The 23,532-nt window shown below is 48.7% G+C and overlaps 1 protein-coding gene across 4 annotated transcripts in view; it reads right to left on the bottom strand.

Annotated features, from left to right (window-relative positions):
- LOC126547179 (cell division cycle and apoptosis regulator protein 1-like) overlaps window positions 1–23,532 on the bottom strand; it is a 261,069-nt gene that overhangs the window by 230,540 nt on the left and 6,997 nt on the right. For 3 of the 4 annotated variants that reach the window (XM_050195056.3, XM_055062798.2, XM_055062796.2), the window contains exons 2-4: window positions 11,852–11,905; window positions 8,318–8,457; window positions 8,066–8,098 (exon numbers count right to left, since the gene is read on the bottom strand). In XM_050195056.3, the coding sequence (XP_050051013.1) occupies window positions 8,066–8,098; window positions 8,318–8,457; window positions 11,852–11,903 (225 nt within the window). In that variant the 5' untranslated portion in view covers window positions 11,904–11,905. Of the gene's footprint in view, window positions 1–8,065; window positions 8,099–8,317; window positions 8,458–11,851; window positions 12,338–23,532 lie in introns of those variants that run through there. The other variant, XM_055062797.2, reaches the window with a different exon arrangement.

The raw sequence follows: 23,532 nt of genomic DNA, 5'->3' as shown, positions 1-23,532 counted from the left end.
TTTCCCTATTGGGCTTTACCATCGACAGGAGTCGTGTTCTGCAGTGCAATGAGAAGGTGCAAGCTATCCTCGAATACCCAACGCCGGCGAACATTCAGGGCCTTAGGTGCTTTTTGGGAATGGTGAACTATTACAGACAGTTCACCCCGAATTGTGCCGCTCTCCAAGCGCCCTTGACCGCAGCCGCCATCAAAATGCGGCCGGTACGGCCTGGTGTCGAACCAGTGACCTTGACTTCAGCAGCGGACACGTGCGTCACACGAGTCGATATTTTTCTCAAAAGATATGGTGAAGAAATTCTGTTGGACACATGTTCAAGTATCATCGCACTGAGCGTGTCTCTGGCTTGGACACGCTAGTTTGTGCTGCTGACAGGTGACAGCCATATCATTGCTAATTTCTGAAACCTCTCATGAAAAGTATTCCCGCGCTGGTCATAATTCATCCGTGTCGAGAACCATTTTGTCGAGGCTGTCGGCCCTTTCACCATAATTGTGCGAGCCGTGACCGAGGGGTGTCGCGGAGTGAACGGCTGATCACAACAGCCCGTCCACTGGCTCACAAGGGGGCAGCTCATAGGTGCCCATTGAAGAAGCCTTGGCCGCTCAGCAGGCGCAGCTCCGGCTCGAAGTCCCAGGCTCACCAGGAGGATCGAAAGGCCGGTCACAACAATGCGTTAACCTTTATTCTATGCTAGTCTTATCCACCGCTCACGTCCGGCTGATCCCGTTGATCACGTGAGCGGACCGTCGCTCTAACCATTGACCAAGCGCGAAAAGCACGAAAAGGCATTATCATCGAAAAGGCATTGCTACACAATACCGGCCCAGCCAATGGGTGACACCACGTGGTGTGGATGGGGTGCAATTTGTTCACTACAGTCTCATCTTACTGCGCGTTGAGTACTACAGCATGCGTGCTTTTCACATCACTCGTACAATCAGATTACATAAGTGTCGGTGACAACAGACAATGGATAGAAGCATCGATAATGTTCAAGAAACTTCCAATATATGCAGGCGCGTCCTGCGCGTGGTGAAAAGCGGTCACAAGTGAAAGATAAACAAGTACACGTGTCAATACAACTCCATTCCACTGCGTTGTGTCAGTCAAAGAAAAAAGAGAAGGGGAAGATTCCTCTATTGTGCTACTGTAATCGCACCATCTACAAGGTCGACGACTGAACAGAAGTTTCACAGAGTCATTTTAGCGCACCATGGGCGAGGCCTCCTCCCTTCTTCGGCCACGCAGGCGGCTCTCATGCTTGGCTGGCACGTGCTTTCGCCGTGGCTGCTACGCACGTACTAGCCCAACAAAAGCAGAAAACAACAGCGTGTCTCGCGGCCTTGGCTATGCCTCTGGGAGTGGTTCCTCTAACTATTCAGGATGATTGACAGGCATTGTGGGGGAGTCCAGGGGCGAAATCTTATAACGGTTCCAAATGCGAACCGGGGCCGCTATTCTGGACATTCCGTCATTTTCTTCGAGGCATGACATTGACACGACGCGTTCAAAATGGTGCTGATAGCCCCATTTTGCTTTCGTAACGCAACGCAAACTTGACGTTTTGCCTAGGAAACTGAAATGAAGGCATCTAACCTAACATTCTTGATAAAGCAAAGCAGTTTTCCTCCCCAGTAAAAATAAAGCAGCTAGCTCAAAGTGTACGATCATTCCGTCGAAAACATTTCTCGCTTCCATCGTCTGCTGTGTACAAGCAGTCGTCTGCTTCATTATCTAGGATGTGTGTACCCAGTAAACGGAATGAGTCATCGTACGTTGGTGCTAACGCGCTTGTTTTCTACCTCAAGGCAATGTACACGACCGACCAGTTGTGATGGTGAGTGGTGACCGACCAGTAGTGACCACACGTTCTAGGCCGCATTATCGCTATCTCGCGAAACACAAGTGACTCAGCCCAACTCGGCTGGCTGAGAAACGGCCATATATCACCAATAGCATTGCGCGCGCCAGAGATATCCGCTGGCACGACGCAAACGCCGGTGCTGCCATCTCTTGTTCAGTTCGCTGGTCACTCGCACCGCGGGAGGAAACTTCAAGGCGCCGCCTTGCGTGCATTCCTTTTTATAAATTGATAAGATGCCGTTGTGATAACTTTTGATTGTGCAAAAAGGCATCAATCTTGATTACAATACAAACGCAGCAGTGGAAAGTGGACAATGTTGCGCAAAGTCTGCTATGTTCAACCAATATTATTTTGTATAAACGCGTTATCTTAAAAAATGATGGCCCAAAACATAAATGCCAACACCACCCAAGAGCGATGCAAATACTATGAGCACGTTTTACAAACTGTCACAATCCACCCCGTGTCGTGAACAAGGGAGGGCTTCTCAGCGTGGTGGTGCTGAAAGATTACTGACCGGCGAGCTGCCGTGCTCGTCGGTGTTTATTGTGGTGCGGGTGACCACTGTTGCCTGCCGAGCTATAGCAGGCCGCCGAGCTTGGCGGGTGAACCAAGATTATGTCCGAGGGGGCGTCACCTACTTGCTACAACCCCTCACCCCCAGTTTGTTTGTTAAATAAAAAAAAACAAACGTCCAAGTTCACACTATGAGGCTCTGCCTCCACCCTAGCTGGGTCGACGGTGCCTGCTACCCAGGCGAGTAACGGTCTGGTGGCCTCCGCCGTCGAGTACTCCGCCTGGGCACCGGTGTCGACGGGTCGGGTGTGGCAACGCCGGGTGCTGCCTGAGCCAGCCTTGCTCCATCCGGGGGGTCCGTAGTGGTCGGCCTTGCGAGTGGTGCCGAGCTAGACACCGGTCCAACGGGTGCCGCACCACTGGCTACGGTTGCCGCCTCCGAGGTAGGTGGTACTCCACTGGAAGCGACTGGTGCTGCCGCTAGTCCTCCTGCGGGCTGGAACTCAGTGGCAGTCGAGGGTGCTGGCCAGGTCCCGAGGCGAGGTCTGACATGGTGGGCGTGTCTATGCCACATGGCCCCATCTGGCATGCGGACGAGCAGCGATGAGGCGCTGGCAGGAGACACCACCTGTCCGGCAGACCAGGGTGAGCCAGGACGGAAGTTCCTGGCGAAAACTGGAGCTCCCGACTCTGGCAAAGGCCCGGGATGCCATCCTTGGTCAGCAGCCAGCTTCTGCTTCAGCTTCTCTGATTGAGCCTTGCGCAGCTTGCGCTTACTGCGGGAGACCTCGCTCTTGAGCTGCCTGTTGCGGCTCTCATTGTACAGCACGGAGAACTGGCTCTGCAGGCACTTGCACTCTGCCGTGCTCACCACCAGGCTCTCGGGCAGCGACCGCAGCTCTATCCGCAGCCTCTCCACCGTCTTCAGGGCCTCCTTGTGGTCAAGCTGAAGCTGCTCCAGCTCCAGCAGCCGTGCCGATGCCAGCTCCCGCTGTTCCTCGAGCTGGCTCTGCAGGTCCTCCAAGCGCAGGGAGGCTGCTCCGCCACCACCGCCACAGCCCCCAAAATCCACATGTAGGCGGGACCAGGGCCTCTGTGGAAACGGCCAGGGGGTGCTTTCCACATTACGCGAGGCTCGCTGATGCTCCTGGCAGATTTGGCAGCTCTGCATCACATGCAAGCTGGCTTCCGGGTACTCTGGCAGACGAATGCCCAGTACATGAATCCAGTTTCGGCCCAGCAGCGTCGGCGACGACCCCTTCGTTAAGTAAAGGGGAAGGGTTGCCTCCCTGTCGCCAAAACGAACGCTGACCTGTGCCTGACCCTGGACCTGGGAGAGTTGCCCGGAGGAGCTGCGCAGCATCACGCCCGAAGCCTCGACGGACACGCCGGGGAAAGTCCGCTTGAAGAGCTTCCCGGACATTACAGACACGCTGGCCCCCGTGTCCAGCTCCATGGAAATGGGGTGCCCGCAGATTTCGACGGTCAGCATGTATGGCGGCACAGACGACGGTACAAAGCCTGTGTGCCACATGTCGAAAATCGGCGGGTCCTCGGCCACGACGTGGAGCCTGGCCGAGGAAGAACTTGAGCTTGCTGCCGCATGCCTCCGCCGCGTACCCTTGCGACGGCTACCCTGGCCGCGGGCTTGTGTTGTACCTGGGCTTGAATCAGGCTGCTGCTTGCTGTTCGTTCTCCCACTTCGGCATACACGTGCCAGGTGCCCAGTTTTCCCGCACGTAAAGCATTGTGCTTGAGAGAACTGGCACTGTGAAAGGGAGTGGGCACCACCACAGCGACCGCAGGTACTGCCCTTTGTCGCGAACTTGTTGACCGCCGCTTCCACCGACGGTGAGCCAGTCGCACGGGAAATCTCGCCGGCGTCCTTGGCGGCAGCTTCCATTGCCAGCGCTGCCTTCACGGCGTCGTCCAGCGACGGGTCGGGAAGCTCCAGGAGTCGCGTCTGCATGGCGGGGTTGTTGATTCCGCAGACGAAACGGTCCCGGAGCAGCGAGTCCAGTTGGTCCCCGAAGGCGCAGGCACTCGCTAACCCTCGTAGCGCAGCAACGAATTGCCCGAGGGTCTCTCCTTCCCGGCGGCTCCGGTTGTTGAAGCGGAAACGCTCCATGAGTGTGGACGGTGCTGGGTTAAAATGCGAGCGCAGTATGGCAAGCAGCTCACCCAGCGTCTTAACGTGCGGCGTGGCTGGCTTCAGAAGGTCGAGCAAGAGGCTGAAGACGCGGTTCCCGCAGCTGGCTAGGAAAATGTCCCGCTGTTTGGCCTCGGGTGTGTCGTTTGCCCGGAAGAACACGTGGACTTGCTCCTCGTAAATTTGCCAGGCGGACCCATCTCCCTCGAACGGCTCGAGCCTTCCATACAGCGGCATGGCGACAGCAACGGGGGGCGGTGTTTCGCCGCTCGCGGCGGCGTAGGACGCTCCGTAGGTACTCGTCGCCAGCTTCTTCGCCTGAGTCACGAGGATCCCATCCTTGTCGCCAGTGTCACGATCCACCCCGTGTCGTGAACAAGGGAGGGCTTCTCAGCGTGGTGGTGCTGAAAGATTACTGACCGGCGAGCTGCCGTGCTCGTCGGTGTTTATTGTGGTGCGGGTGACCACTGTTGCCTGCCGAGCTATAGCAGGCCGCCGAGCTTGGCGGGTGAACCAAGATTATGTCCGAGGGGGCGTCACCTACTTGCTACACAAACAAAATATTTCCATGGTGCCAAACAACGGGGAAAATGTGGTGATACGCATTCCTCTCTCCCGCCAGTGCATATGGCTGCTCATTACCATAATTTGTGCGGCTCGTCGCACCACAAATTATGACGGAAAATATCTGCAATGGCGGCCCAGCGCAACGTCACGCAACGTCAAATTGAAGTTTACAAAATGGCCCTTCCTGTGACGCTCCCCACAGCACATTCCTTCAGCCAATCAGCAAGCTGGCATGACGCATATCTTGGATCCCCACCACATATTCGCGAAATTGCAGATGCATTGCACTGGCTTCTGTACGCTACCGCTCACTTTCTTTTTGAAGCGCTACCGTCGAAATATAGCTGCCAAGGACCGAAAGAATGCATTAGCCGATAAAATTTGCAGCCCCCTGTCACGTTTCGTCATCTTGATGAAAACGCAAAATTGCATTTTGCAAAACTCGTTTTCCGGCACAAATTTCAAGGCACGTGAGCTCTTGACAGCCAATCAGAGAGTCAACATGGCGGATAATGGCGGCCGTGCAGCCACCATATGTGTCGAGAATAGCACCCCGGTTCGCTTCACCACTTACGTCACTAAATAGGCCACTCCTAAGCCGGAGGTGGAAGATGCGACCAATAAACAAGAACCTCTGAAGTGTACGTCATCATATGACGAGTTAAGAATTGCAGAATGTTTTTTCTTGCTCAATAAATATGAACTATTCAAATATTGTCCTGAAAGTTTTCAATTATCGTCGCGTGTTGTCATATTCTTTTATTGTACATTAGGCAATATAATATCACTATTTGTTTAATTGTTTGTCGCCAGGTGGTAATCCACGCGAAAAAATTGTTACCACTTGAATCAAAGGAAATAGCCCCATCGCCATCAGTTGTTCGGAAATTTTGAAAGTTGGTTCTTTATTTTATGATGTCGTCGCAAAGGGACATTTTCCTCGGGCCGTACGTCTCGCACCGGCAAAGGGCGATGGCTGCTCGTCTCCTCCAGTTTGTCGCACACCCATCGGATGGTTCCCTTTCACAGACGATAATGATGCCGAAACTCTTCATCTGTCAGCTCTGATAACGCGTCCAGCACCTCCACTCGTTGACGGGTCCGGGAGAGCAACCCGTGGCAAATAATGAGGGGGCGCCGCCATGTTTTCATGTGTGCGAAGTCAAACCTCATAGGTGATCAACGCGCGCGAGCACGCACCACCCGCGAGTCTCGGAGGCAGCGCAGCCATGGTCGCAAGCAAACAGCCAAGCCACAGCAACGGAACCCAAAGCGGACTGCCTCTTCGCCGGTTCCACTCATGGCCGACGACGGGTTCGCTTTGAAAATTATTGGCAGGTGAGGTGCGTGACGTGTTCAAAATTTGCGGTACCGCAGCGCTGTCTCTGACGGCCGCTGACGCAACCATAATTCTGATCAATCACGTGAGGGCAAGGGAACCGTTTCCCTTTCGGAACCATTATTAGATTCCACCCCAGGAATCCTTTGGCGGAAAAGTCTAAAGCGTTCGTTCCTGGGGTAAAATGTTTTGGCCAGCCACATTCGGAGAAACGGGGAACTTCCCGGTCCAGCACTTTTGTGACAGTCGTGTAGATGGCGCTAGGTGAAAATTTTGCATGGAAGTGCAAAAATAGTATAAATTTCTTCCTTTCTTTGCAGTTTGTCGCTGTGATTATAGCATATTACAATAAAAAATGACCATAGCTGCTAATGTTTGAGATACAAGTCCTTAGATTGTGGTACGGTTTGAAGATTGCGTCGACTTTATCGATGTTACCAGTGGAAAAAAAATAGTAAAATTCACGCGTCCCATACAGCGTTTCTTCTTGCTTTATTGGAAAAGTATGCGTTGACATTTTGAATTCAGGCTTCTAATTGTCTCATCCAAAACGGCAGCTTCGTACCTTTAGTACCTTCCCGCAAGAATGGGCAAAAGTAAAACCAGAATTCTAAATATTGCTTAATTTCGGTCGCATTATTAGGAAAACTAATAAAGGGACATAAATGACATTTTGCGTCCTAAATAGAAATTCCTTGAACTCTAATTTATCCAAAATTTAGCTTCTTTGAGCGTGTAGTTGCCGGGGTGTTTACAACAGAAATCGCTATATTTGGCAATCTTCAAAAGCAAATTATCCAAAAAGTAAAAATTCAACATTATTTTGCTGCGTCTAGGAAAGAGATAAATATGTCCTAAAGCTACAGAGCAAGCCGCAATGCAGTAAATGCGGTAGTTTCTTCTAAATATGGTCACAACAGACAGTTCGCGAAAACCATGTATCTCATGCTTGTTCTTGAACATTTATTTCTAAATCACGATAATCAATTTATCTATATTATATATAGTTGGAATATACAAGAATTGAACTTTTTTATGGTATGTACGACAACTTTATATCCTAAGTAGAAGAGCCACCACGGTTGCTCCAAAAGTACTGAAAACGGCGGGCTCGTGCCGCCGGAATGGGACCGCCACCTTAATGCAAAACTGCAATATGTGCCTTTCTTGCAAACATTTCCATTGTTCAGAACTATTCCAGGTATAGGTGCCACAGCACAATGAAGAGCATATAAGACTGCCTTCACTACGAATACAGACCTCACTATACTACTGTTATTGCAATTATTGTAGTAAGCAGCAATTGTTTTGCGCTTTTAAGTACTTCATGTAACATGATACAGTAGTAATACATAATGCCAAGAATCCACCATTTCCACCACACCGAAGTGTGCTAGCCAAAAGCAAGTACTAAAATAATTAGGGAATAAGACATGACACCAACATGCCATGACTTGCTTGAACTCTTCAGGTCACTCACCATAGCATACTTAGAAAAAAATTCTAGTAAGAATGAATGCAATCATATAAGTAGACCTTTTCATCCTGCAAGTTTTAATTCTAACCAAAGAGTAGTAAAGGCCAGCAAGAATATCACTTGCAGCTTGTGCATCAAGTTGTCACTGACCTGTGAAAGAACTGTTGTGGCCTGCAGTGCATTCTGGAAAGAGCAGAAAGAACAAGCTAGTACAAATGTTACATCGCTACAACAAGCAGGTGCACCTTGATGCCGACATCACACAGTTTGAGGTTCAGAACAGAAATATTATTATTATATATATATCAATAAACCAAAGCACGATAACAGGTGATATTGTTCACAACAATGAACATCTATGCATGTAGACTATGAGCATCTGTAGAAGAAAGGCTATTTTACCTGTGCAAGGCCAAGCGCGGCCAGGTTAGTGCCAAAAGGCTGTGTTTGCTGCTGCTGCACCGCTGTCTGGGGCTGCGTGAGCGCCGACGCCAAGCTTGCACCAGCTTGAGCCAGCATTGCACTCCCCGTTAAAGGAAGTTCTGCAGAAACAGAAGATACAACAAACTGTCAATCCAGATTATCACAAAGCAAACTCCAGAAAATCGCTAGAATGTATTGGTAACATAGTAGCCTCACACAATATATTTAGAAAAAGGATTTGGAAGTTTTGTCTTGTACTAGGAAGGCTTATTGTTGCCTAGAAGATGCTACACCTTTATAGAAAGATGCAAGCACTGGAGATTAGCTTGAAGTAAGGTATCTTCAGACATCATCACGATTATTTATAAAAGTGCATGTGATGATAAAAAAAAATTTTAAGCAGCTGTGAAGGTAAATAATGTATACAAATGCCTTTATAACGAAGCACTTAGGACTTCTATAATTCTTTGATATGCAGGTCACTTCATAGCAAAGATAACACACTGTACCACTTGCAATACAGCTCACTAAACACGCTCAGAAAAGAAAACTTTTAACATTCAAGAGATAATTAATTAAAGAAGTTGCCGATTCTCTTCTGCAAAATTCATCTGACAGAATGTGCAACTGCAGTTACTTCATGACATCAAGGTTCACAGCATGCTCAGCAGTGAAACCTGGGATTGATGCAAGGTGCACCTGAAGAGCATCAAATGCCACTACTGCCTCCATTGTCAAAATTCGTTTGTCTGCAGGCACTTCATTCCTGATGTTTTCTCATCTGCCTTAACTTTCCTCCTGTCTTTGAAAGTGGCATTCCTCATAATAATTTTGTCACTAGTACTCAATTTCTCGTAATAATAAGATCACCACATTGCATTATAAGACGAAAGAAAACGCTACTTGTCCAGTTCTATTCGATCTTTACAATAACGAACTCATTGGCGTTACTCTTGACGACGCACATTGTTTAACGGTTACATTTTCGCTGGACTCAAGTATAGCTTGCGCCTTTGTGTTTCAGTAGTTTCGTTATCGCACAGTGCTGCGCTGGTTTTTCTGGTTCAGGAAACTCACACGAACTGCAACTAGCACAGATAGCCACGTCCATGTGATGTCGTGGGATGCTCTAACACTTTACCAAGAGCAGGCGCAGCAGCAAATCCAATGCTCAGTCTTGGTTTGATATTTCCATGTTTGTGCATTTGCATTTTGCATGAAAAACCGTAGCGCCATCTATCAGGTACCGTTCTATTCACCGATGACAGTAAATGGCAGTGAGAGCATGTGCAATGTCACTACTACCCAACTCAAGGACGGGCAATTTGAATTGGGCTAAAGGTACACAAACACTTCAGACGTGATTTTCTCTTAAACTAAGTCATTTTTTAGCGCAAGACAAGCACCACGAGGTTTCTGGAATGGTATTTTAACAGTCTGCAATGACTTAAAATTTGCCTTGAGTGTCCCTTTAACCCTTTGGGTGTTGAGTGTTACTATTAAGTGCCATAAATTTAATTTCTCTGAATGTAACTTACTTGCAAAGCTATACATTCAAATGCTATTTATTGGCAATATGTTGTTCAATAGTTCACAAATTTTAAACTCTGAAAATTCAAGCAAAAATTTTGAATTTAGGCTATTTCATGATTTTAATTAGGATAATTAGTGTTGTTCCTCAGGCAACATAGCCTTACCTCATAATCAACATATTGAAGTCCCATGAATCAAACGTCAGAAGTTCTTCGATGTTTACATCACACAAAAAATGTGCAGGCTTTTTGCATTGGTCCGCTATGCCAGAGCAACGACAGTTGATAAGCTTTGTCACATAATTTGTCATTTAAAAACAAAACCTACTATAATAGTTTTGTTTAGCCAACTTCTGAGTAGATGGTACAACCAGTCTACACATCTTTCACATTCATGAGCTGCCTAGGGCACCGCCAGGAGCGTGTGTCCGCAGCCAGACTAGTATACTTGGCCATGGCACTTAAAAGCTTAAAACCTTCAGAGAAAAATCAATTCTGTGTGCAGAAAACTTCATTTTACTATACATCTCTTGCATCTTAAGCTTCAGGAACAACACGGAGCACCAGAACATATTCAAATTTTAAATTTTTCAGCAAGTTTTCTAGTGTCCACAAATGTGTATTTCATAATTGTACTCCGTAAAATATATCAGATGCCAAAATGACATCGACCATTTCATGTGCTATGTACATGGAAAATGCCCAGCCATTTCCGAAATTAGCCTCACATAAATCATTACTGTTAAAAAAAAAAAAGAGAACCCATACATGGCCACATACTCGCACCACCAGTAACCGCCCAGAGGGTATCTTTCAGTGCATTTTTTCTACTGCATATGTCTCAAACATGATTCGCACATATCAACAGATATTGCAACACAGACATACAAAGAAGCGTCTTGATATTTATATAACATGATTTAAACTACACTTTTTTAGTGCTTGCAATTATAAGATATTATGTAACCATGTACAATGTGCTGCAAGAGGTTAATAAGTATGTTAAGAAACCCAACTCTAAGTACTTCAGAGCAAAAATTGAACAATTTATTACAAATCTAATTTTCTTTTTTACTGTTCAGTCATTGTGAAGCCCTCCTTACGCCGTCTTAAATAGGGGCTGCAAGGTCTCAACTCTTAAACATACAAGATATGCAATAAAGGATCTATGTAAGCAAAAGTTACTCAACATGAAAAGTCAAAATACATGCCATACACGTATCCCTTTAAAAAGATAGAATACGTAATTCAGCAAGTTTAACTTAAAAATTGTATTAAATACTGGACCTTTACATGCCAGAACTACAATCTGACTATGAGGAGTGCCAGATTATTTTTGACCGCCTAGTGTTCTTTAACGTGCACCCAATGCACAGTACCACGGACGTTGTTGCATTTCGCCCCTATCGAAATGCGGTCGCCGCCGTCGGGATCTGATCCCGCAACCTCGTGCTTAGCAGTGTAACAAGCCAGTTTAGAAAGTGTTAATTTCCGACTGATGTTATGGTACCTAATCAACCCTACTTTCACCTTAGAGGGTTTGTTTAGTAATCTTTAAGTGGCAAACGGTATAACTGTGCATGAAAAGTGGGTTTCAACAAGTTCAGAATAAAAAAAAAAAAAGGAGGAGGGAGGGGGACTGGTGTAAGTGCATTATTTGATGCACAATTGGTGGAAATGTTTTACATAATCCTGTATAGATGCATGCAGTGAGCTGCAAACAACATGACTCCTTAAAGCTGGCATGGGTAACAAAAATGTGCAAGAAAAAAAGCAACAGGCATTACATTAGCACCATTTGTTCATTCATTAAGATATTTCACACCTTAACCCTTTCACAGGATCCGAGGCATCACCAAGATTCACATTTTGCAAGGAATTAACGCAACAGGTTCAATATACATCACAGGTGCCTTCTACAAAAAGAGAAAGAAGGAAAATCTAGGACAAGTGTGGACAAATGTAGGCTAACAAAGCTCACCAGTGGCCCTCATCCATGGTGGATTTTTGCCAGCACCTCCAAATTGAGACATCTCTGAAAGTACATAAGTATAAAAATTGTTTAAGCATGCTAAGACACTGTTTAATCCTGAAAAAAACAAACAAAAAAACTACAGCCCCTCACTCGTGATATATGTCCATTTCTACATTATCTTTTCTCAATTCACTGAGGCCATTTGCTGTTTAACTTTGTGGAAACCTTCACATTTCAAGGCTACCATACACCCCCACATCACGAAGCCTTGTGCCGGGCTAATGATCCATGCCAGTGGGTCAGAAAGAGAGAAGGTAAAATCCCTATTTATTTATTTATTTATTTATTTATTACAATGTAGAAATACCTTGTAATAAATACCTTCTCAAGGGCCAGAAATGAAAAGCAATGCCAACTGTACCTGCTTGGTGCAGTTAGCATGCACCAACTGCAGAAGTGTCCACCGAGCAACTCAGAATACCACTAACCTTGCAGTTCTCTTGTTCCCAGTCAGCGACACACAAAATCCTTCATGGCTGCCCTCACTTCTGTTTTACCATATGCAGGCTGCACACCACTATTGTAAGGTAATATATGAAGATGCCATTGTGCCATCTTACTGTGTCACAGCAGTACACAAATACCACTGCCATGCTCAAATTGAGTGATAAAACATTGTCGAATACAAAATCTCAAATGAAAACCAAGAAGTAGTGCAGGAAGTATTCATGATGCTAGATTGGGAATGATTAGGGGTAAGGATTAATAGGGAATAAATCGGCATATTCAGCAACTTCACAGATGACTTGCAACTAATGAGTGAGGACAGGCTAAGACTAAGGACACATTTTAGCATTAACATGAGAAATAATAAAGTAATGTTCAATAGCCTGGCAAAGGAACAAAAGACATAATACAGAACTGTGTCCATACAGTCATATATCAGGAACACTAAACCATTTTAGTTTCCTGATACAAAATATTTACTATATGAGGACGCATAAACTTTAGCAAAAGCAGGTTTGTTTATATATATGACAAGTGTCTTCTACTTAATACAACAATAGTTACAGCTTGCAATAAAAACATTTGTTTAAAAGGTTGACATTACAGATGGCAGCACACTCTTAATGGTTGACAACTTGTAGCATAAAAAATTCTCTCTTGACAACGCTCAAATTTTGGATGGCTAGAAGCCTGAGCATGCAGTGTAAGGTAACTGGCCACTGTAAATCCTAAGGTACACAGAATGATAAAGGGTCAGCAGTGTCAGCAACTGCATAGTCCTAATAGCAATACAAACTCATCAGCGAGTTTCCGTATATTGTCACTATCAACTGGCAACAGCTTAAAAATCAACTCGTAGTTCTGAAGTGAATGAGACAGCTCAAGCTTTACTTTAGGATCCGTAACTTGTACCCTGTACTAGAATGATCCGCTAGTGTTACGTCAACTAATCAGAAATGTTCCTCTCAGCTATCTGGTAGCCAATGCGTAATCTGAAAAGGTTCTGGAGCAGCTATGACTGAGATCTAGCACACTTGTGACACCAGGTGCAGTGCACAGAAGCCGATTCCTAGCATTAGATGAACCTCATGCTCAAGTGCACTCTTGATTTGAAGATCCGTAATTATTGAAAGAGACAAATTTGTCAAAAGAAACATCAGCTTGTTAAGGGAAAATACAGGGAAGGTGAGAGATGGAAATTCAAGATGATGAGCAGAACGAGAACGAGGTAAAAGCAGGAGCCAACGTTTCAACAAGTGGACTTGTCTTTACGAGAGCTAGGTAAAAGCAGGACCCAATGTTTCGACAAGTAGACTTGTCATCTTCAAAAAGACAAGTCCACTTGTCGAAACATTGGCTCTCATTTTCACCTTGTTCTCGCTTTGCTCTTAAACTTGTGAAGTAGGTTGTGCATAAAGTAATGTGACGACAGAAGGGCCTTGAGCTTCTCACATTTATTGTCTTTGGTAACACTGCACCTCAAAAATGACACAATGGCATGCCAGTAGTATAGGATGTCGTGTTTCATGATCATAAAAATGAGAACTCGCAGTTGAGAGTTGCTCACTCCCATGACTTGGCATACAAAGCTAAACTTACAGCATAGCTCCTATGTTGGCCACACATAAGATAAACCTCATGATGTGGTCATTCATGCCCTTATACAGTAAACTTTGCCTTACAACAGACTTTTTCAATGGTGAGCAGATGCACACAGGTGCAACTGCTTCCAGATCGTGAAATGTTTAGGAAGATAAACCAGAGCTTGGTGACAGCATCAGCTAAAAATAAAGATGGCAATTCACAAACGCAACCAAATGCACTCTGCCATGTGGTCCTGCTTGGCCGAAGAGCTTTGTGAGTGTACAAAACACCAGGATGTGAAGTGCCCGGTGTACGAGGGCAACTCAGAAACTTTTGCCCCTATTTTTTGAGCCACATTAAGGCTGTAAATGCAAAGTCAACATATCCATTCTCAGCAGTGGACTTTCTTGGACCGGCCCGGCGAGTTGCTGAGGATGGCGGTTATGCTTCACACATCCACGGCGCACAAGCAACAAAGTGCGATTCGTTTTTTATAGAGCAAGGGATGAACAGCCATCGAAATTCACAGGGAAATCCAGCCCACATATGGGGAAAGGTGTCTCGTTTTGACAAGATTGAGGTGGTGGTGTTGCGAGTTCGCAAAAGGTAGTGAAGACTTGCATGACAATAAGCATTCGAGGAGGCCGCATGCATTGCAGTTCTACCACAGGGGCATCTCAAATTTAGTGCTGTGATGGGTCAAATGTCTGAACTGGTGTGGGGACTGCGTGGAAAAATAGTGTAAGGTACGTAAAATAGTATGTATATCTGTAATTACCTGCATGTACCTGATTTTGGCTAATAAAAAATAGAGGCAAAGACTTTATTTGCCCTCATACTTAAAAAAACATACTCGGGTGGTGCCATCTGCCTTATTACACCCAACCATTTTCTCCATGCCTCCACAATTTAAAAAAATTAGCACCTTTTCAGGAATGTATGCACTGTACACTTCACTTTGCTGACTGCTTGTAGCCTCTGTATTACGAGAGGGATGAGCTATTGCTCATGATGATAGTTTTTGTACCTCTGCAAGGGACGATGCATATTTTGGGTATGAGCCATTGCAATGAGCCACTTAAGGCTCTCGCCTTAAAACAATCAGCCCTATTTACAAATATTTACAAGTATTTCTGAAAGCTTACACCAGGTTCGGTGAAACATTTGACCAGACTTTCTTGCAATGCTACCTAAAGGGAAATCTTCCACCAATGTCTAGGTGAGTTTCTTAAAGCGCACTCTGACTTCCATGAAAATGCTTAAAAATAGAAAGTTCGGCTTGTTTTGAATGTGATTTGGCCTAAAACAGTCATGTCTACGAAACACAGCTACGCAAAGAAAGCTTTCTTCAAGTTAACATACAACTGTTGCTTCCAGCTGAGTAGATCATAAATATGATCGCTTGCCACAAACAAGGAATGACGGAAGGGAACAAGGGGAGCGCCAACCTTCAACTGTTTATTCTCTATTGTATAACATCCAATATATACAAGCATGCGAATGGGCAACATACAGAACAGCATCAATCGCACAACACCCTAATCACAGCCGGCAATTAAAAAACCTTTTTTCTGCATGCAAAAGTAAAACTGATGTGTCGCTAATACAAGACAAACCTCGCTCCTTAATATGAAACGCCTCTAACAATTCATGTCCCGTGGTGTCCGTGCTTCTTCCAAGAATCCGTATCTTGTTCAGTCGTAGCTCACACAGATGTGAATTGCAGTGCTTAGGAAAATGTGCTCCGTCTTTACCTTTCAGTGACAGCTCATGTTTCCGCGCATGCTCATTTACTCATCGCCCAGTCTGGCCGACATATGTCATATCGCAGGACAGCGGAAACTCATACACGACTCCAGTAGCACATCTTGTGTACGGCTTGGCATGTACTTTACAACAACCATGTTTCTTGCTCCCATCAGAAAGAATGCAAGGACACAGCTGGGCAAGCTTACGTGGCGCAGAGAATACGACTGGCACCCCATGTTTGTCTGCACCCTTCTCTAAGTTGTGGGTTACATGGTGCATATGAGGCAAGACCTCCAGCCTTACCATTCTTTGCATTTGCTCAGCCCTTCTCCTTTGTTCATCGCTCTTGAATTTCTGGAGGAGCAAGGACACATTGATGATGATGATGAAGCAACATCTACTGGGCCCGAAATAAATCGGTGGTGCACGCAGGCACCAGATGGGGTGGTTCCCTAGTTACGGGTAGAGTTACTGTATATGCTACCACAGGTAGCAGAGTTGCGCGTAGGTCCGCCATCTTGCCTGGGAAGCAACCAAATCTATGCGGCGAAGCCGCACTCCGTTTTTGCAGGCAGCATGCCTACCGTATCGTCGATCGACAGTTGGTGGTTTTGCATCGCTTTTGGACTGCTTGTCCGCCTAATCGCAAACAAAGCGAATCGAAACAGCTGACTGCATAAGATCGTCAAGAAAAAGGCGCCGAGATCGGTCCCCACCGGAGCTTAGGCCTAGCGTATCCGCCGAGTCCGTCTGCACGCTCTCGGCGCGCCTAGGCTCAGGAATCAAGAAGTCTAACGCGGATAAATCACTGTATATTTCAGATTTCGCATCGGTGTTCCTAAATAAACCATTTTTTCATGTTTACAGTACCAGCACAAGTAGCGATGAGCGCCGATGTGACGCGTCATAAACACAGGTATATATGTGCTGTCGCGGAAGGCTCCAGACACTAGCCTGCGCTTCTGTGACGAAGATATATGACTAGACAGACGTGTCGACTGAAAGGCATCGCTGAACTAAGAAAACGTTGCATATTCTTCGCGTGAAGAACAAGAAACAGCTATCCAAATCAGTACTAACAGCCCATACAGCGTCCCGGGTCGGCGGTTCATTTAGGACTTTTTTCAAAGTTAAAATGCCAGTCGCAAGTGAAAATCGATGTTCTGGAACTTCCGAGCATGCTACTGAATACGGACAGCAAAATTTTCTTTGTGGTACAGGCGTGAGTTTTATATGCAGGGCGATAGCGCATCTACCATGACTGAGCGAGACATCTCTGTGAAACTAAAACTGCTTCTCGATCCTTGACATGGCATATTATCCGCTCATGTTCTCCTCCTGGCGTGGCGCAGTGGTGAAGTACCGGGCTTGGGATCTGTAGGTGTGACGATCGAATCCTGGTCGGAGATGTCTTTTTTTCTTCTTTTATTGCGCTAAATCGCTCTCTGTTGCTTTTTGTATTCCAACAAAATATATACGGTGTCCAGGCACCGCGTATTTAACGCGCTATAGTTATTTTTCGCACCAGTACCCAGTGCCTCCGAGTACGCCGCGCCTGCCCAGCATCCAGCGCGCGGCACTGGGCCCATAATCCGGCGCTGCACTGAACACTGGATAATGGGTACTCGGTTTTGCATTAGGGATACCTGCTTATGTGCCAAAGCTCTCAACGTGTAGGCAGTCTGAAACATTACTGGTGAATCAATGACCAACCATTAGTATTTCGACACTGGTACCCCATTAGACTTGCTGTAGAAGCGCACCCACCTACTAGTAGGCACTGGATATCAGCCACACTGGATATCAGCCACACCTGCAAGTACCACTTCATTATGTGCCTTTTCACTGCAGGGATACCAAAAGTAACCTTCTGTGGTAATGTAGTGAAAGTTTCTCACAGGATTGACATAGCTACATTGACATAGCTAGCTCTCCGCAGCTAGCCCGCACGCGAACAGCGAACGCCAAGGTCGGCCGGATTCGCTTTGAATTTGACTGGCGATAACTTGTGTCAATCCAGTTCGCTGCAGCGGCGGCGTCGGGAAATACAAAAATTGGCCCGAGCATCTGCTTCTCCGCAATGCACGGTTGCTTGACTACCACGTGACGACGCTCTGCCAATAGAGGCGCTAGCGGCGTGATAAAACAGACGCGCAACTGTTGCATATACAGTAACTCTAGTTACGGGACCTATATGTTTCCAGCAGCTCCTGGCCCCTGTCCGTCAGTGCGAGCTGAATCGGTAAGGCGGGGCTGGATAACAAGGTCTCCCATCGCTCAAGGGGTTGGGGATTGGGGGTGTTGGTGGGAAGGGGAGGAGGGGGGGTCTTGAGTTCTGTGCACTCTGCCAAGACGTGCGGCAGGGTGCCCTTTTCTCTTCTGCAAAAAAGACAGAGCATATCGTATTCCGCAGGGTACATGCGGTTCATCAATACGGGATGCGCAAGCGATCCCGCCTGCGCTCGATGCAGGATAGTCTGTTGTTGCCTGGTGAGTTTGGGGTGCGGTTCTGGCAGTCTGCACCTTTCCTCTCGGTACATCCGGGTAAGGTCCCGAAAGCTGGTAACCGGGTGCGGTAGCTCTTCTGGCTCGTGCTCGGCCCGGATTGACATTTCTCGGGCATGGTAGTCGGCGATAGTGTTGCCTGCTACCTGCGAGTGAGCCGGGACCCACACGAGCTCTATGGCTCTTCCCGGAGGCTTGTGCTTGGCTAGAATAGCTCGGGTCGCGGAGGAGATTACCCCCCCTGCGGAAGCTTCTGTAGGCTGTCTTAGAGTCTGTGACTACGGTGTCCACGCTCAGCTGTGCGAGTGCGAGGGCCACGGCCGCTTCTTCGGCAACTGCAGGGTCTGTTGTCTTCAGGGATGCGCTGACGATCAGCCTGTCTTTTGATGTAACCACCACTGCTGCACGGTCACTGTGTTTTCGGAGCGAGGCGTCCGTGTAGAGGACCCTGGGGTTCTCTTCCAGCTTCCGGGCTAGGGCTCTGGCTTGCGCAGTGCGCCTCTCGTCGTCCTTGCCCGGCGTCATGTTCCAGGGAAGGGGTTTTGTCTGAATTATCGTTTTCCAGTCTTCCAGAAGGGCCATCTTGATGGGTACTGGCTCGATCTGCCATCCTATCTTGCGTAGGACGGCTCGTCCGTGTTCCGTGTGACTGAGCCGGATTCTCTGATTAGAGAGGTGGGTTTCGATGAGCTCCTCCACTGTGTTGTGGGCGCCCATGTCTAGCAGTTTTTGCGTGGAGCAGCATCGTGTTTAGGGTGTCCCTATTCGCCTTCGTCAGCTGGAGATACAGGGCGGAGTAGGTAACCCGCGACACGACGAACGCATGTACCAGGCGCATGGCATCATCCTCTTTAAGGCCTCGGTTTCTGTTGGATACCCTCCGAATCATACCAAGTATCTGTTCGGTTGTAGTCTTGATCTTTGTGATGGCGGCCTGTGCCTTTCCGTCGCTCTGAAGTAGTAGGCTGAGAATCCTAATCTGCTGTGTTGGCTTGATGGTCGTTCCGGCGATCGTGATAATTACGTTTGGCGGCAGCTCCTTCTTGGATTTTCCTGGTTGGATCATGAGCAGCTCCGATTTCTGGGGAGCGCAGCTCAGTCCGCACGACTTTGCGTACTCGTGCACGGTCGTTGCCGCTCGCTGCAAGACTTCCTCCATCCAGGCATCGGATCCGGCTCGGGCCGTCCACACCGTATTATCGTCGGCGTAGAAGGCGTGGTCCACGCCTTCGATTTGCTTGAGAAGATCAGGCAGGGGCAGCAGGGCCAGATTGAAGAGCAGGGGCGACAAGACCGATCCCTGAGGGGTGCCCCTATCTCCGAGCTCGACAGGGTCCGACTTCTCCCCTATCCTGATGGTCGCCATTCGGTTTGACAGAAAAGCTTTTATGTAGCCGAATGTCTTTCGGCCACACCAGGTTTTGTTTAGATTCTGCAACACGCTCGCGTGGGACACGTAGTCAAACGCTCCCTTCAGGTCGAGGGCGAGTATCCCGCGCGGCGCGTGCCTCATTGCCGGCTTGACGACCAGTTCGTGGAGTTGGATCATCACGTCTTGGGTGCCGAGATGTTGCCTGAAGCCGTACATCGTCTCTGGCATCTGATCCGTTTCTTCGAGGTGCTTCTGCAGCCGGCGAAGGACCATGCGCTCCATCACCTTCCCCACGCAGGATGTGATGGAGATGGGCCGCATGTTGTCTATCATGAGGGCCTTGCCGGGCTTTGGAATGAAGCGAACCTCGGCGTCCTTCCATTCCTTCGGCAACTGAGAGCCCTCCCAGGCTTCGTTAATGTGCTCTAGGAGGCCGCGGGCCGCTGTACCGCTCATGTTACCGAGTAATTTGTAAGTTATGGCGTCCCTGCTGGGTGCACTTCTCTTGTTACTGTCATCTATCGCTATCCACAGTTCCGTCATGATAAACGGCCGGTCCAGTTCTTCGTTGTCGAGTCCTTCGTACCTCTCTGGCACCGGGTACTGGCCCTTCTCTGTCTTTAGGTACTTGGCCTTCAGGTCTTCTAGGAGCCTGCGGCCGTCTTCCTTGTACGTGTTCAATACTTTGGTGAGGTTGCAAATGGTCGCAGTTTTGCTACTCAGCGGGTCGATCAGGTGCCTCAAGAGACACCACGTCTTCCACGTCGAGAGCTTGCCCTGTAAGCCGTCGCAGGTCTTCAGCCAATTTTCCTTACATAGTTTGGCTGCGTACTCGGCGATCTATTTGTTCAAGACTGCTATGCGCTTGGCCAGCTTTCTGTTGTGTCTCTGACGCTTCCACCGCCGTGTCAACGAGTGTCGGGCCGCCCACATGTGGGTCAGTCTGGCGTCCACGTACGGTGTCTGCGACGTCGTTGCAATTTCTTGGGTAAATTTATCGAGGGCCTTCTTCTGGTCCCTCGCCCATTCGGTGTAGGTCCTTTGTGTTTCAGCTTGTCCCGTGTCTTCCTCGGATGCCTCTTCTTGTTCTTGGGTAAACTTTGTCATCTTGTCCCAATCCGTGATCCGCGCCGTCCCCAGCACAGCCCGATATCGGGAGCCTCGGATCGTGATGCCGATCACGCTGTGGTCAGACCCCAGCTCCACTTCTTCGCTTCTCCAGGAGACGTCTAGCGTGCCTGATAACCACGACAGGTCTGGCGTGGTGTCCCTCGCGGCACTGTTGCCTCTTCTGGTGGTTACGTCCGGCTCGTTCAGGAGGGCCATCTCGTGATCCTCCATTGCTTTGGCCAATGCTTTTCCTCTCTTGGACTGAAACTTATAGCCCCACGTCGTGTGAGGGGCGTTAAAGTCACCGAGGATCAGGAGCGGCCTGGTCCCCGCCAACCCTCTCGCCTGGCTCACGATGCGGTCAAATTTGTACTGCCGTTGTGACGGCCGGCAGTACGCGCTCATTACAAATAAATTGCCCGAGCTACCAATTTCTCTCGCATGAATTTCGACCAGCGTGTGCTCGCACCCGCCCTGCGCCGTGACATGTTGAGTTGCCGCCACGTTGCTGCGGACGAGCACCGCCGTCCCATTCTCCGTGGGTCCGTGTAAGTGACGTACCCCGGGAGTCTTGGTTTCCCGTTTGTTTCTTGTAGAGCAATTACATCGGGCTTGTTTTCTTGCCCGTCAATGTGTAATAATAGTTCCGCTTCTTTGTTGCGAATCCCGCGGCAGTTCCATTGGTAAATTACGGTGGTATCCCCCCCGGTTTTCTTCTTGTGCTTCTTACTTGGCTTCTGCATCATCCTTTCCAGGCGTCTCGAGTCGATTGCGCCTTCTCACGATCGCACCTTTGATTTTTTCGGACCGCTCCTTTTTCAGGGACGCGAAGCGGTTCCTCAGCGAAGTTGAGGCTACTTTTGGCGCTAGGCGCTTGTGCTTTACCGATCGCGTGTGAGGCTGACTCTCGACAGCCTCGAGTCGGGCGTCCATTTTGCCTAGCCTTTCATTAATTTGGGAAATTGCGGCCAAAATGGCTGTCAGCTCTCCTTCTCGCAGGATCTGTGTCGTTGCCGTGGTCGAGGTCTCTGCGGTCGCCGCTTCCTCTCCGCTCGCGGGGCACATTTCGGCGTCCATCGCCTCTTGATTATTTGATGCACGTTGCGTAACCGCAGCCTTTCCCGCCGCCCGCCCTAGCCGGGGCGATGGGGGGTCCCTCCGCGGCAATATGCGCAAGCCTGCAGCGTTGTTTGCCGCCGTACTGTTGTTTTGGGGGCTTGCATTTGCCAAGCTGCCGTTATTCGCCAGCGTTTCGATCTTATTCATAAGCGCCCGTTTTTGGGCGTTCTGCTCCTTGATCTGAGCGTTTTGGCGCTCTATGATCCTCTTAAGTTCTATCACTTCGCTACTGTCCTTTTGCGGATTCGCTTGTGAGTAAAGGGGTTGGGAGGGGGTGAGCGGTGGGAATTCGGTGTTGTTGGTTCGAGCGACGGGAGACCTGTTGGTCCAGCCCACCTTTTTCTCGGCGATCCCTCGGCGTCCGGTTGACTCGCTCCGGGACCTTGAACTGGCACCGGATCTCGAACTGGTCCGGGAGCGCGAGTGGCGGTTGCCGCCGCCGCTGCCGCCCCCGAATGGTGTCTTCCATCGGGAGCGACTCCAGCAGCCGTTTCCGCCACCATTATTGTTGCTGCTGCAGCCTGGCGTGTGTCTGCTGCAGCCTGGCTGCTCGGCGCCTTTCCCAGCGTCGCCGGCAGACGACGTAGGGCGTCTTGAAGCGGGCTTTGCAGGCCATATCCGCGGTCAGGCGTTTGCCTCCGCACAGGCCACACTTCGGGACACATCTGTGGTCTTCGGCGGGGTTGGAGATTCGGCACCCTCGGCAGATCGTGTTCGAAGGATCCGGGCACACGTACATTCTGTGGCCCACTCTTCCGCACGCATAGCATACGTCAATTTGTTTTCTGTGCAACGTGCACTCCGTGAGCAGGTTACCGTACCTCACGTAATTGGGTACTTTGTGCCCTTCGAAAGCAATGACGACTGATCGGGTTTTACCGATTCGGTTTGCCTGTAGGGCCGTTGGGTTATGCTTGTGCACAACATTGTCCTGAATTTCCTGGGCAGTATCCTCGAGCGGGATGCCCCTTATCACGCCCTTCACCGTGCCGTGGGGGGCCCCTTCGTAGGTACTTATTTCGTGCGCCGTGCCACGTATGTCGATCCTTCCTACTGCAGCGTATCGGTCGGCGTGCTCTCTCTTGGAGGTGCTCACCACTATGATATTTTGCTGTAGGTTGGGGCACACGGCGTCTTCACTTGCTTCATTGGCGGGGATCTGTGCCGTCGCCGCAATTGCACAACTTAGTTCAACGCGAGTCACGTCGTTCACGTGGAGCCCGCCTCGCGGTCGGAACACGATCTTTATGTCGCCGCGCGGCAAGTCTGGCATGCGCGCGCCCTTCAACAATTTGCCCTTGTTTATACGTTTCGCCCTTGAGTGACGTGTATCGCTGCCAGTGGCGCCACTGCCGAGGTTGTTGCTCCGGCTGTTGACATCAGCCGTGGCCTTGGCACCATCTTGGCTCGTTTGAAGTACAGGATTTAGGCCTATCTTGCTCGTGCCTTTGTGCCTGACTCTCTCACCGGCAGTTGGTGGCTGCTGGTGAGACTGGCCACGATGGTGGCTCAGTCTGTGTGCAAGGGAGAAAAGTGGGGAGGAAGCGCAACACCTTCCGTCGTGCGCGATACATCGGGGGGAGTGGATGGAGGGGGGGCGGGCCTTAGGATTCTGTGATCTGTATATCTTTGATTGCGCAACATGTTTATTTGCCTTGTTTTACGCATTATCTACAGTGACATTTTCTAAGATACATAGATTTATTAGAGACTTATATGTATATTTAAATATCTTGTTGCG

Source organism: Dermacentor andersoni, chromosome 1 (genome assembly GCF_023375885.2).
Source record: "Dermacentor andersoni chromosome 1, qqDerAnde1_hic_scaffold, whole genome shotgun sequence".
Classification (NCBI taxonomy): Eukaryota; Metazoa; Arthropoda; class Arachnida; order Ixodida; family Ixodidae; genus Dermacentor; species Dermacentor andersoni.
This window is presented reverse-complemented; position numbering and strand designations above follow the sequence as displayed.